Raw genomic sequence first — 15,431 nt, 5'->3', positions numbered from 1 at the left:
AATGGTGTGTGACTTGAAGGGGAACGTGCAGGTGCTGATGTTCCCATGTGCCTGCTGCCGTTGTCCTTCTAGGTGGTACAGGTCGCGGGTTGGGAGGTGCTGTCGAAGAAGCCTTGGTGAGTTGCTGCACACACTGCAGCCACAGTGCGCCGGTGGTGAAGGGAGTGAATGAGTGAAGGGTGGTGGATGGGGTGCCAATCAAGCGGGCTGCTTTGTCCTGGATGGTATTGAGCTTCTTGAGTGTTGTTGGAGCTGCACTCATCCAGGCAAGTGGACAGTATTCCATCACACTCCTGACTTGTGCCTTGTAGATGGTGGAAAGGCTTCGGGGAGTCAGGAGGTGAGTCACTCGCTGCAGAATACCCAGCATCTGACCTGCTCTCGTAGCCACAGTATTTATATGGTTGGTCCAGTTAAGTTTCTGGTCAATGGTGACCCCCAGGATGTTGATGGTGGGGGGGGTTCAGCGATGGTAATGCCGTTGAATGTCAAGGGGAGGTGGTTAGACTCTCTCTTATTGGAGATGGTCATTGCCTGGCACTTGTCTGGCGCGAATGTTACTTGCCACTTATAAGCCCAAGCCTGGATGTTGTCCAGGTCTTGCTGCATGAGGGCACGCACTGCTTCATTATCTGAGGGGTTGCGAATGGAACTGAACACTGTGCAATCATCAGCGAGCATCCCCATTTCTGATGGAGGGAAGGTCATTGATGAAGCAGCTGAAGGTGGTTGGGCCTAGGATACTGCCCTGAGGAACTCTTGCAGCAATGTCCTGGGGCTGAGATGATTGGCCTCCAACAACCACTACCATCGTCCTTTGTGCTAGGTATGACTTCAGCCACTGGAGAGTTTTCCCTCTGATTCCCATTGACTTCAATTTTACGAGGGCTCCTTGGTGCCACACTCGGTCAAATGCTGCCTTGATGTCAAGGGCAGTCACTCTCACCTCACCTCTGGAATTCAGCTCTTTTGTCCATGTTTGGACCAAGGCTGTAATGAGGTCTGGAGCCAAGTGGTTCTGGCCGAACCCAAACTGAGCATTGGTGAGCAGGTTATTGGTGAGTAAGTGCCGCTTGATAGCACTGTCGACGACACCTTCCATCACTTTGCTGTAGACTGATGGGGCAGTAATTGGCCGGATTGGATTTGTCCTGCTTTTTGTGGACAGGACATACCTGGGCAATTTTCCACATTGTCAGGTAGATGCCAGTGTTGTAGCTGTACTGGAACAGCTTGGCTAGAGACACGGCTAGTTCTGGAGCACAATCTTCAGCACTACAGCCGGGATGTTGTCGGGGCCCATAGCCTTTGTTGTATCCAGTGCATTCAGCCTTTTCTTGATATCATGTGGAGTTATTCCACTACTAGTGCAGGCACAGTATCAACGCTTGATGTCTCCACAGTATCAACGCTTGATGTCTGAGAGTTCATTTACTACATTGATTCGCAGGCACAAAATGGGTGGACTTCAAACCAGGCTCATCCAACTAGGAGTTCCACAAAGCAGAGATAACTAATGCAAAACTGATTAAAATACCAGCAAGCTAGGATTGGGGAAAATACTGTTCAGGAACCTAAGCAGATGGCAGAACTTGGCCAGCTTTGATGTGTCAGGAGGACCTACCTGTGCCCTGTTGGATGAATATTCCACAATTATCGTACAAACACTGTCAGATTATGAGCATGTTCAATCATACTTTATGTGTCACTATGAACAGTGGCAAACCCACCTTGTGGGATTTCAGAAACTGATTCTAGTTTCACCTTTTGCCGCGGGCCCAATTCCTGCTGACCGAGATGATAAATCTGTAGTGGTTGAGTTGGAATAATTTGTCCCAGAATCAATGGGACTATTGTCCTTCTCATCAACATTGTATTCCGCACCAGTATTCTCAACACCTTCACAAACTGCATGATTCCAATATGTAGAGTAGCAACCTTCTCCCATTATCCTGGTACAAAGTATATGGTCATGTTGGGATTATAAAAGAAAGAAAAGAACTTGCCTTTCATGTCCTCAGGATATAATGCCTTTCATGTCCTCAGGATATCACAAAATGTTTCACAGCCAATAAATTACATTTGACATGTTGTTTTGTTGGCAAATGCGGCAGCCAAACTGCATACAGCAAGGTCCCACAAACCACAATGAGATAAATGACCAGTTAATCTCCTTCTGGTGGCATTGGTTGAGGAGCAAACATTGGACAGGATACCAGCAGAACAACCCTGCTCTTCTTCAAATAGAGTCATGGGATTTTATAAGCCCACTTGAGCAGGCAGAGTGGGCCTCGGTTTTAATATCTCATCTGAAAGGCAGCAGTACTCCCTCAATGCTGTACTTAAATACACAAAAGAATATCATGGTCCTGTCGTGCTGGGATGATGGATGTATTATTTGGAATACAACTGATCAGAACTGAATAATGTAGTTTGAAAAATTGGATTGATTACAATTAGGGGTCAGGGAGAAATTTCATAGAACTTATACTTGTGGTTGGCAACTTCTCTCTTGAGATTGAATGTGTCATATTAAGTTCCATGACAGGACAAACTGTATACACCCTCCTGGCACCTCAACGTTGACTGAGTTTCAGATCTACCATCTGCTTAAGGTGCCTGAACTGATTTTTCCAAGTCCCAGCTTACTTGTATCTTAATCAGTTTGGAAATCTCAGTTGAATGCAGTTGATTTGATGTCCACCCACCTGATTGTCTGTATGAGGGAACAGGCCTGATGAACTAAAAGGTCTTCTCTCATTCAAGACTTATCCTCACACCAGTTCTTAAGTTATTCTTAGAGCAAGTGACATTCATGAGATTACTGAATTATTGCCAGTTAGCTAAAAGTCCTCCAAAATATAGCTGTGTGGACTCAGATCTTTTGAGAATGGGCAAGGAACCATCTTCACTTTTTTATGGAGGTTTAAGTGCTGATCTGAAGAGCTGGATGAAAACAGTGGAGTGGGACTGACAAAACATGAAAATAATAAGATAATATCACCAATGGGATCATTAATACTTTTATGAAGGGAACAGCTCAGATACCATGAAAGTAATTTTAACCCTCAAGCACGGGTGGGTTGGGGGCAGGTGGGCAGTGAAAATATTAACTTTTGGGAGCGGGACCGCATCCTGGCTCCAACGCACCCACTTCCGGGTTTGACCAAGGCACGTTTGAAGGCACGTGCGCAACAGACACCCGGAAATCCCCAAGCCAATATTAAAAGGGCCAATTTAGGCACTTAAAGCAATTAAGGTGATTCACTTTTTGTGGATTGGAGAGCAAAATCGGATTTTACTCAAACTGAACATACTCCCGTGGCTTCTGAAACATGCCATACAGGCGGGGGCAAGTAGCAGCCGAACCTCATTTGGAACTTTAAACCAGTGATTGACACATGTGAATAAAAGGTCAGGTTTTGCAGCTGGGCACTCAGTTCTCTCAGACAGACCTTGGGCTGGGAGTTCTTTGTGTTAACACTGAGATTTCTCTGTTGAGGCTGAGAATTCTTGTGTTCGGAAACATTTACCTACATTTTGGACCCCCTCAAACTGACAAGATCAGGGTGGAGGGCGCAATGGATCTATTCCACAGTACATCGGAGGAGGAGGAACATCACCATGCTGTTCAGTTCTGGGATTTACGGGTGTACAACACAGAGGTGCACAACAAGGACCTGGAGAAGAGCAGAGAGGGGTCCAAAGGAGGGGCCGAGGTCGCAGGAGGCACTACCCACGTGAGAGGGTCTACAGGCAGAGACTCAGCTTCCTGGACCTTTCTGAGAACCAGTAGCTACTCAGGCTTGGATTGAGTCAGCAGGTGGTCGCAGACATCTGCAGGCTCCTTCATGCAGAGCTGCTTCCAGCTGGGCCTGGTGGCCACGCATTGCCCGTCGCAGTTAAAGTCATCATTGCCCTCAATTTCTTCGCCTCTGGATCCTTCCAGGGTGCCACTGGTGACATTTCCAGGGTCTCTCAGTCATCTGCACGGTAAGTTCATATGACAGATGACGGATGGCTTGTTTGCCAGGGCTTCTGACTACATCAACTTCCCCCGCGATGATATCAGCCAGATTGAGAGGGCAGTGGTTTTCAACTCTCTGAATGACTCTCCGCTGGCGGAGGGTGCAATTGATTGCACACATGTAGCAATACGAGAACCTCTACATGAGCCAGGACTGTTCATAAACCAAAAGGGATATCACTCCATCAATGCACAGCTGGCCTGCGACTACCAGAGGAGGTTTCTGCAGGTGTGTGCCAGATTCCCTGGCAGCTGCCTTGATTTCTTCATTTTGCGGGAGTCCAACATCAAGGACCTCTTCCACACAAAGACAGACTTAAGGGTTGGCTTCTTGAAGACAAGGGATAACCCCTGCAGACATGGCTCATGACACCCATGAGAAATCCCACCAACGAGGCACAGCAGTGGTACAACGACAGTCACATAACCACCAGGGCTGTCATTGAACAAGCGATAGGAATGCTGAAGATGTGCTTCAGGTGCCTGGATCGATCTGGGGGAGCCCTTCAGTACTCGCCAGCTAGGTTGTGCAGAATAATAGTCGTGTGTTGCTTCCAGCACAACATCGCTCAGCAGAGAGGGCCACAGGTGGGGGATCTCGAAAGCGCTCATGAAGCATCCTCATCTGCTGCCAACATTGAAGAAGTGGATGAGGATGAGGAGGAGGAGGATGAAGATGGGGAATTCATCGCCAGAGCAGCGGCACACATGGCTGCCCGTGATGCCAGGGATTCACTCATATCCATCAGATTCTCATAATGACATCTGCAAATTAAATAATGTGAATTGCACAAAACAGTCCTTCAACCACACATACAATCATTGCACACGTGCCCAATGGGTGGCATCATGTCCTGTTGTTCATGATGAAGCACATGAAAGGGCGATTTCACAAAAGGGACTCAAGAGTGGTGGTGAGAATCATACCATTTAATGTGGAATTAGCAAAACACATATATAAATGAAAAGCATGACATTGCGTCGGATACCCTTGTGCATTCCCTTGGTGATTAAAAAACCTTAGCCTTCCTCTTCCTAGCGCTTCTATGTGGTACATCTCCTGTGACTTCAGCAGAGGTAGTGGCAGGTTGCTCAGATTCATGCCCTGACTGTTTAGATGCTTTTGGCCTTCGACCTCTGGGTTTTGGAGCTTGTGAGGGGCCCACCAAAGACTGCTCCACCTGCACCTGTGCTGGGGCAGACTCAAATGTCGGGAGAGGAGTCAGAATAGCGGGTACTAGTTGAGTGGGAGGCAATGGGTGAGAGGCGGGAGCACTTTGAGTAGAGTCCCCACTTCCATGACCCCTTTCGCCATTGTCCCTCTCCTGGGCTGGCGCAACATCACTCCCACCACTCTGCTGGACAGCAGGCTGGTGTGCCGATGTACCGCTTTCTAAGGCCACGGATGAAGTTTCTGCCTACCTGTTTAAGGTGGCAGACATGTTGGCATCCAGAGTCTGCACGGCCGTTTTCGCAGCCTGCTTGGACTCATTTGAGATCCGTGCTTGAAGCTCATTGAAGACATTCCCATACTTACCTACGCCACCAATCCACTAGCGATGGAGTTGGACTCCTCCACCCGATTCGCTATTGTGGAGAGTGTGTGTGACACCTTTTCTATTACCTCGCAAAGGTGAAGCTGTGCTTGAACATTTTCAATCTCAACAAAGTCCCCGGGGTTCAGCATCTGTGACCAGCTGAGCAGAGCTTGGAGAGGAGTGCTCCCTCCGACACGGACTCTCCACAGCTGCCCCTGCCACCAGTGTCTGCTCGTGCACACTTGTGAGTGTTGAATCACCTAGTGACAACCCGACTATCTTCCTAACACGACCCACTGAATGCCAGTATCTGCACTGTTGTGTGGATGAATGTCACTTGACGGTGCGCCCTCATTGGAATGGAGCCCTCTGAGGAATCACCTGCTTCCACGGCTTCTGCCTCCTCATCAATCCGTGAAGGCCCTGGAAGACAACATAAACCAGTATTAGATAATCATCGGAGAAGTTACAGTCTTTCCAATGTGCATACTAAGGTGTGGAACAGGTCAATCATTGATATCATCAATTCATCATGTGTGTGAAGGATGCTAAAGTTCTGTCACCAGCCGTCTGCGGGTTGTCATTCTCCCCATTTTCAACGGCCAGGCATGCAACCGTGCAACTTATTTCCATCACCTCCTCCTCCGTTTCTGTCAAGTGTACTATTTGTGGTGTCCCTCCTCCAGTCCTCGCCCTCTCCCTTACATTTTGCACTCTCTTCTACAAGAGGAGAAAGAACAGATGGGTGAGTGATTGAAGGTGACGTGTTCACTTGATGGATGCATTGCTTTGGGTGAGGCTGACAATGAAGCAGATGCATCAAAGGATGACTACCAGACAGATTCATCACATTGCATCAGGATTGGGGTGAGTGGGAGAGGTGGGTTCACAAATGGGGGGGTGAGAAAGTGCACAGAAAATGAAGATAAGTTGATGATGAGACTTGTGGGTGTGAGAAGTGATGTGATGGTGTAGGCTTGGCAAGACAGAGTGAGGGGGAATTTCTTTTCACAGGATGGGGTGAATCAGCAAATGTACTTACTTTTCCTGACCTGGCGAGGTCATTAAATCACTTCCTGCATTGTACCCATGACTTGTGCACCGTACTCCTGCTGCTGATTTCCTCTGTCACCTCCAGCCATGCCTTTGTGGTGGCAGAAGCAGGGCGCTTCCTCCTATCCGCTGGGTATAGGACTTCTCTCCTGCTTTTGACACCAGCCAGTTGCAACTCAAGGGAGGAGTCGCTGATACGGGGTGCTGCCTTCAATCAATGATGCTGTATTCTGTTATGATCCTCCTTTCTCCTTCAAAATCCATTGTTGCACTGTCCCTTTAAGTACTCCAACTCACAGAACGTCATTCGGGTGGGCAGTACGCCCGCTGCGCAGCTTGGAGACGCAAAACCCGGAAGTAAAATTGAGGGCCTTCAATTCAGTTGCAATCGTTCAATCGATCGAGGAGGCTATGGGGTGATTTGATTGAGGTGTACAAAACTATGAGGGGCCTAGATACAGTAGATAGGAAGGACCTATTTCCCTTAGCGGAGGGGTCAGTAACCAGGGGGCATAGATTTAAAGTGACTGGTAGAAGGATTAGAGTGGAAATGAGAACATAAGAACATAAGAAATAGGAGCAGGAGTAGGCCAATCAGCCCTTCGAGCCTGCTCCGCCATTTAATAAGATCATGGCTGATCTGATCCTAACCTCAAATCTAAATTCATGTCCAATTTCCTGCCCGCTCCCCGTAACCCCTAATTCCCTTCACTTCTAGGAAACTGTCTATTTCTGCTTTGAATTTATTCAATGATGTAGCTTCCACAGCTTCCTGGGGCAGCAAATTCCACAGACCCACCACCCTCTGAGTGAAGAGGTTTCCCCTCATCTCAGTTTTGAAAGAGCAGCCCCTTATTCTAAGATTATGCCCCCTCGTTCTAGTTTCACCCAACCTTGGGAACATCCTCACCGCATCCACCCGATCAAGCCACTTCACAATCTTATATGTTTCAATAAGATCGCCTCTCATTCTTCTGAACTCCAATGAGTAGAGTCCCAATCTACTCAACCTCTCCTCATATGTCCACCCCCTCATCCCCGGGATTAAACGAGTGAACCTTCTTTGTACTGCCTCGAGAGCAAGTATGTCTTTTCTTAAGTATGGACACCAAAACTGTATGCAGTATTCCAGGTGCGGTCTCACCAATACCTTATATAACTGCAGCAATACCTCCCTGTTTTTATATTCTATCCCCCTAGCAATAAACGCCAACATTCCGTTGGCCTTCTTGATCACCTGCTGCACCTGCATACCAACTTTTTGATTTTCTTGCACTAGGACCCCCAGATCCCTTTGAACTGCAGTACTTTCCAGTCTCCTGCCATCAAGAAAATAACTTGCTCTCTGGTTTTTCCTGCCAAAGTGCATAACCTCACATTTTCCAATATTGTATTGCATCTGCCAAATCTCCGCCCACTCACCCAGCCTGTCTATATCCCCCTGCAGGTTTTTTATGTCCTCCTCACTCTCTACTTTCCCTCCCATCTTTGTATCATCTGCAAACTTCGATATGTTGCACTCGGTCCCCTCCTCCAAATCGTTAATATAGATTGTAAAGAGTTGGGGACCCAGCACCGACCCCTGCGGAACACCACTGGCTACTGGTTGCCAGTCTGAGAATGAACCATTTATCCCAACTCTCTGCTTCCTGTTAGATAACCAATCCTCCACCCATGCCAGAATATTACCCCCAATCCAGTGATTCTTTATCTTGAGCAATAATCTTTTATGTGGCACCTTGTCGAATGCCTTCTGGAAGTCTAAATACACTACGTCCACTGGTTCCCCTTTATCCACCCTGTACATTATATCCTCAAAGAACTCAAGCAAATTTGTCAGACATGACTTCCCCTTCGTAAAGCCATGCCGACTTTGTCCTATTAAATTATGTTTGTCCAAATGTTCTGCTACTGTCTCCTTAATAATACTCCAAAATTTTACCCACCACAGATGTTAGGCTAACTGGTCTCTAATTTCCAGCCTTCTGTCTACTACCCTTTTTAAATAAGGGTGTTACATTAGCAGTTTTCCAATCTGCCGGGACATTTGCCGAGTCCAGAAAATTTTGGAAAATTATTACCAAAGCATCCACAATCCCCACTGCCACTTCCCTCAAGACCCTAGGATGTAAGCCATCAGGTCCAGGGGATTTATCTGCCTTGACTTCCATTAATTTACTAAGTACCAATTCCTTAGTGATTTTAATCGTATTTAGCTCCTCCCCCCCTAGAGCCCCCTGTTTGTCCAGTGTTGGGATATTCTTAGTGTCCTCTACCGTAAAGACTGAAACAAAATATTTGTTCAGCATTTTAGCCATCTCCATGTTTCCCACCATTAATTTCCCGGTCTCATCCTCTAAGGGACCTACGTTTGCCTTAGCCACCCTTTTTCTTTTTATATAACTATAGAAACTCTTGCTATCTGTTTTTATATTTTTTGCTAATTTATTTTCATAATCTATCTTTCCTTTCTTAATCAATCCTTTAGTTACTTTTTGCTGTCTTTTGAAGACTTCCCAATCTTCTATCCTCCCACTAAGTTTGGCTACCATATATGTCCTTGTTTTTAGTCGGATACTATCCTTAATTTCTTTACTTAGCCACGGATGGCTGTCATTTCTTTTACACCCTTTTTTCCTCAGTGGAATATATTTGTTTTGAAAGTTGTAAAATAACTCCTTAAATGAACACCACTGCTCTTGTACCGTCTTACCCCTTAATCTATTTTCCCAGTCCACTTTAATCAATTCCGCCCTCATACCATCATAGTCTCCTTTATTCAAGCTCAGTACGCTTGTTTGAGAACCAACCTTTTCACCCTCTAATTGGATATGGAATGTAACCATGTTATGGTCACTCATTCCAAGGGGATCCTTAACTAGGACATTATTAATTAATCCTGGCTCATTACACAGGACCAGGTCCAAGGTTGCTTGCCCCCTTGTAGGATCAGTTACATACTGATCATAAACTCTTCCTCAAGGCTGCCCTGCCCAATTTGATTTGTCCAGTTAATATGATAGTTAATATCCCCCATAATTATAGCTGTTCCCTTATTACATGCCCCGACTATTTCCTGATTAATACTTCTTCCAGCAGAGTTGCAACTATTAGGAGGCCTATATACTACGCCCACTAGTGTTTTTTTCCCCTTATTATTCCTTATCTCTACCCAAACTGTTTCATTATCCTGATCCTTTGTCCCAATATCATTTCTCTGTATTACAGTGATTCCTTCCTTTATTAACATAGCCACCCCACCTCCCCTTCCCTTCCCTCCTGCCTGTCCTTCCTGATTGTTAAATACCCTGGCATATTTAATTCCCAGTCGTCGTCACCCTGCAGCCATGTTTCTGTAATGGCCACAAGATCATACCCATACGTAGTTATTTGTGCCGTTAACTCGTCCATTTTGTTACGAATGCTACGTGCATTCAGATAAAGAACTTTCAAATATGTTTTGTGACACTTAGTTCACCCATAGGGTGGCGGGGGTCTGGAACTCACTGCCCGAGAGGGTGGTAGAGGCAGAAACCCTCAACTCATTTAAAAAATACCTGGATGTGCACCTGAAGAGCCGTGACCTGCAGGGCTACGGACCAAATGCGGGAAAGTGGGATTAGGCTGGGTGGCTCGTTTCTCAGCCAGCGCGGACACGATGGGCCGAATGGCCTCCTTCTGTGGCATAAATTTTCTATGATTCTAAGATGAAGAAAGCAGATAGTTGATCACCACACTGACAGCGATTTCTATAAAAATCCCAGACAAAATGCTCAAGGTGTAAACTGCTGGATTAGTGTCCATCAGCTACCAGAATTAAAACCTGACTTCTTCGTACCTTTTAAACTGTTTGAGAAATATCCCCACATTCATGCTTCGTCTGGAATCCAGGAGAGAAATCTACAAAGAAAACAGAAATCCAGTGATCACAGTGAGAAATACTGGCAGGGGAGGGGGAAAATAAGAGAAAGTGAGAAACAGCAAGAAACAACAAAAAGGAAACAGGGCAAAAGAAAGACCCAAATTACAGAAACTGAAAGAGGAAAAAATGAAATCTCATTGCTGTTAAGTTGGACATTGCTGTGTGCAAAATAGTTGCTGTGTTTGTCTATATAATAGTGACTACACTTCAAAAGTAATTCATTGGCTGTGAAATTCTTTGGAACCTTCTGAGGATATAATTGCGGGTTCTTCTTTCTTTCTTTTATATGATACCCATTTTCAAAAAAAAGTGATAAAACAGATGCGAGCAACTGTGGACCCATTAGTTTTACTTTAATATAATTTAAAATAATGAAATCAACTGTCAGGAGTAAAATGAAGATTACTCGTACAATAATGACCTAGTAAACAGCAGTGAACATGCATTCAGAAGTGCAAAATCCTCCTTGAGCCAGCTCCTTGACTTTTTTTTTAAGGATGTAACATTCCAAGTAGATTGTGTTGTACCTGGACTTCCAAAAAGCATTCATCAAAGCTCTGCAGAAAAGCCCACTGGTTAAGCCCAAAGCTGTGGGGATTCAAGATAAATCTTGGGAATGGATAAGAAATTGGCTGAAGGGTAGAAAACACCAAGGACTTGTTAGAGGAGTTAAGTTATGGGGGTGGCGTGGGGTGGAGATGCTGAGTGGAGTGTTCCAGGAACAGTATTGGGACCAGTATTGTTGTTAATTTGTATAAAAATAAGTGACATACGTATTCCATGAATGGTGCCAAAATAACTGAGGACAACTTAAGTACTATGCCCAGGTCTGTTCACCGAGACACAAAGAAGACATTCAAGCACAGGAGACAGTTCAGAGAAGAGCCACAAAACTGATCCCTAGAGTCAGAGGTCTGAATTATGAGGATAAACTGGAGAAGCGTGCACTTCCTAGTCTTGAAAGGAGACTGGAAGGTGATCTTGTACAGATAAATGTGATAGTAAACAATATGGAAAAAGTAAATCTGTAATTTAACTTGTCAAACTAAATTGTAAGATTAGGACAAGGAGACACAGGCTCAACCTAGCAAAACGAAAATTTAGGTAAGTCGTATGGTCAGGCAAAAACACTGAAATTATATGAGATAAAATTAGATTCTGCAATGTTGGGGGCGGGGAGGGGGTGGTGGTGGAGGCTCTTCCCGGAAGAAGTCATTGTGTTTGCCCTGCCGCCGCAAACTGTCTACTCTTGCCATCAACTCCATCTCCCTTCCTGGCCACTGTCTCATACTGAACCAAACTTTTCACAATCTTAGCATCAAGTTCAATCCTGAGCTCAGCTTCCAAACCATCCTCTCCATCATGAAGATTACCCACCTCCATCCCAAACAACAAATTAATTGAATTTTGCAAGATTCTCAGGTAAATACATGGGTATTGTTTACTATCGGCTGTGTTTTGTTAGTCGAAAATGTAAGCATTCCAATTAATGACACTATTGTGAGAGTGATAAAGAGAAAAAAAGAGATCTTTCACATCATATGGTCAGCAAATACAGAGTTACTGTGAAGTACACTTTAAAACCAACAACAGACCAGGATCCATTGACCAGGGAACACAGCAGGCCAGCCCTGGTGGCTGAAAATACCAGCGACGCCCAAGAAGGAATAAAAAATAAACCAGCATATCCATTGTGAGCAATTCTACGAGATCTGCTATAATAATTTAACAAAAATGGTACCTCGGGCTCTCATTTTAGCCTAACATCTGTGGTGCGTAAAATTTTGGAGTCTATTATTAAGGAGACAGTAGCGGAACATTTGGACAAACATAATTTAACAGGACAAAGTCAGCATGGCTTTATGAAGGGGAAGTCATGTCTGACAAATTTGCTTGAGTTCTTTGAGGACATAACGTACAGGGTGGATAAAGGGGAACCAGTGGACGTAGTGCATTTAGACTTCCAGAAGGCATTCGACAAGGTGCCACATAAAAGATTATTGCTCAAGATAAAGAATCACTGGATTGGGGGTAATATTCTAGCATGGGTGGAGGATTGGTTACCTAACAGGAAGCAGAGAGTTGGGATAAATGGTTCATTCTCGGACTGGCAACCAGTAGCCAGTGGTGTTCCGCAGGGGTCGGTGCTGGGTCCCCAACTCTTTACAATCTATATTAACGATTTGGAGGAGGGGACCGAGTGTAACATATCAAAGTTTGCAGATGATACAAAGATGGGAGGGAAAGTAGAAGTGAGGAGGACATAAAAAACCTACAAGGGGACAAGGGGATATAGACAGGCTGGGTGAGTGGGCGGAGATTTGGCAGATGCAATACAATATTGGAAAATGTGAGGTTATGCACTTTGGCAGGAAAAAATCAGAGAGCAAGTTATTATCTTAATGGCGAGAAACTGGAAAGTACTGCAGTACAAAGGGATCTGGGAGTCCTAGTGCAAGAAAATCAAAAAGTTAGTATGCAGGTGCAGCAGGTGATCAAGAAGGCCAACGGAATGTTGGCGTTTATCGCTAGGAGGATAGAATATAAAAACAGGGAGGTATTGCTGCAGTTATATAAGGTATTGGTGAGACCGCACCTGGAATACTGCATACAGTTTTGGTGTCCATACTTAAGAGAAGACATACTTGCTCTCGAGGCAGTACAAAGAAGGTTCATTCGGTTAATCCCGGGGATGAGGGGGTGGACATATGAGGAGAGGTTGAGTAGATTGGGACTCTACTCATTGGAGTTCAGAAGAATGAGAGGGGATCTTATTGAAACATATAAGATTGTGAAGGGGCTTGATCGGGTGGATGCAGTAAGGATGTTCCCAAGGATGGGTGAAACTAGAACGAGGGGGCATGATCTTAGAATAAGGGGCTGCTCTTTCAAAAGTGAGATGAGGAGAAACTTCTTCACTCAGAGGGTGGTGGGTCTGTGGAATTTGCTGCCCCAGGAAGCTGTGGATGCTACATCATTAAATAAATTTAAAACAGAAATAGACAGTTTCCTAGAAGTAAAGGGAATTAGGGGTTATGGGGGGGTGGGCAGGAAATTGGACATGAATTTAGATTTGAGGTTAGGATCAGATCAGCCATGATCTTATTGAATGGCGGAGCAGGCTCGAGGGGCCGATTGGCCTACTCCTGCTCCTATTTCTTATGTTCTTATGTTCTAATGTTCTTATTTTGAAAAACTTTCTGTATCACACTATTGGTAAATTTATTCTAACCAAACAAAATTTCTTGCACCAGATTAGCTCATATTCTAATTTTCTCATTTTCAATTCACCCAGCAAAACATAACAACTTAATCAGGAGTCATAGGTTCATATGTCTAGCTATTTTACAATTCTTATCATAGCTTTATACTTTTATGTAATGATTATTACTTTTTCCCTACCTGACCTTCAATCTACCAGCTACTCCCTGCCCCACCACTCTCCCCACACCTAATTTAGGCTTTAAAAAGTATAATCCTGGGCCACAGTCCTGGCCCCAGTTACAGCAGCAAAAGCATTTCCCCCATGCCTAGTGCCAGCTTGGCTCAGTTGGTAGCACACTTTTCTCTGAGTCAGCAGTTTATGGGTTCAATATGGACTTGAGCACATAATCTAGGCTGAAACATCAAGGCAATACTGAGGAAGTGCTGTCTTTTGGACAAGGCCCCACTTACCTGTTCAAGTAGATGTAAAAGTTCCCATGGCACAATTCAAAGAAAAGTAGGGATTCCTCCCAGTGTCCTTGCCAATATTCTCCCCTCAACCAACACCACCAAGAACAGATTATCTGGTCATTCATTTGCTATTGGTGGGACCTTGCTGTACACAGATCAGCTGCCGTGTTTGCCTACAGTGACTGCATTTCAAAATTAACCCATTGGTTGTAAAGTGTTTTGGATCATTGTGAGGATACTGGTCTTTCCCTTTCCACTCCAGACTCCATTTCTTCCCTGTTCTGTAATCAATTCTTTACATCCCACTCAAATCTTAAAATGCTACTCTCATTAGCCACATTTCCTACTCTCCATGCCCAATTCCACTCCTGCTGCGGCCTCACTCCTTCCCTACGTCCTTCTTAAATGTTAAAATTCCCATTCCTACTCTCCCGAGCTGTCATTAAAATCGACTCCCCAAGTGTCACACTAAAACAAAGGCAGTTATTTGGATTATAGCGAAACTGTCCAAAACAGAAAATACCAGTCAGAATGACTGCAACCTCTTAATTGACTTTACCAATCACACTCAAAAAAACCTCTCAAAGAACTCACTCAATGGGGGTAATTTTAACTTGGGCGATGGTGTAAAACAGGCGATATCGGAGCAGACCCAGCCTGACTTTCCTTTCCATTGACTCCAAAGTTAAAATTACCCCAAATGTTTATTTAACAGCTGTTAAACTTTGTGTCTTTAAAGGGACACAACTTCACTTTAGTAGCAGAACAATATATTGTACATTATTCGGCATAATGATCCTGTCCTCATGAAACAACGCATCATCTGACTTACCTTGAGCAATGCCATGAAAGATCTGCTCGATAAAAACTCCTTGTATAGCTTCCAGCCTGTAATTTACTACTGGGTATTCTCTCCTTCATTATATATAAAGCACTGAACCGCTTGACTAGATTCCAACCCAAAGTTAACTCCTGAATTTCCATTATTCTATAAGTAAACCCTCTGAATCCCTCATTATATTCCAGCCCGTAATTTAGTCTGAGGTATTAATTATTCTGCATAAGCTATCCAAACTTTTTTATTGGATTCCAATCTGTGTTGCTTCCAGATATCCATTTCTCATATCATTTGTCGTGTTTGGCCCTGAATTTGCATGGGGCCAGCGGTGGAATCCTGGTGTAAGTCAACTAGGAGTGTGACATAGCCTTAGGGAAA

The 15,431-nt window shown here is 44.7% G+C and overlaps 1 protein-coding gene and 1 long non-coding RNA gene across 2 annotated transcripts in view; one reads left to right on the top strand and one right to left on the bottom strand.

Moving 5' to 3' along the window:
* The window catches only part of LOC137332987 (uncharacterized), a 103,242-nt gene that overhangs the window by 65,525 nt on the left and 22,286 nt on the right, over positions 1 to 15,431 (top strand). The window lies entirely within an intron of this gene.
* fhdc2 (FH2 domain containing 2) overlaps positions 1 to 15,431 on the bottom strand; it is a 58,497-nt gene that overhangs the window by 34,012 nt on the left and 9,054 nt on the right. The window contains exon 3 of the mRNA XM_067997047.1: positions 10,457 to 10,518. Coding sequence (XP_067853148.1) covers positions 10,457 to 10,518 — 62 coding nt within the window. The remainder of the gene's footprint in view (positions 1 to 10,456; positions 10,519 to 15,431) is intronic.

This window comes from Heptranchias perlo, chromosome 15 (genome assembly GCF_035084215.1).
Source record: "Heptranchias perlo isolate sHepPer1 chromosome 15, sHepPer1.hap1, whole genome shotgun sequence".
In the NCBI taxonomy this organism is placed as follows: domain Eukaryota; kingdom Metazoa; phylum Chordata; class Chondrichthyes; order Hexanchiformes; family Hexanchidae; genus Heptranchias; species Heptranchias perlo.
The sequence above is the reverse complement of the archived record's forward strand: the minus strand, read 5'-3'. Positions and strand labels throughout refer to the sequence as shown.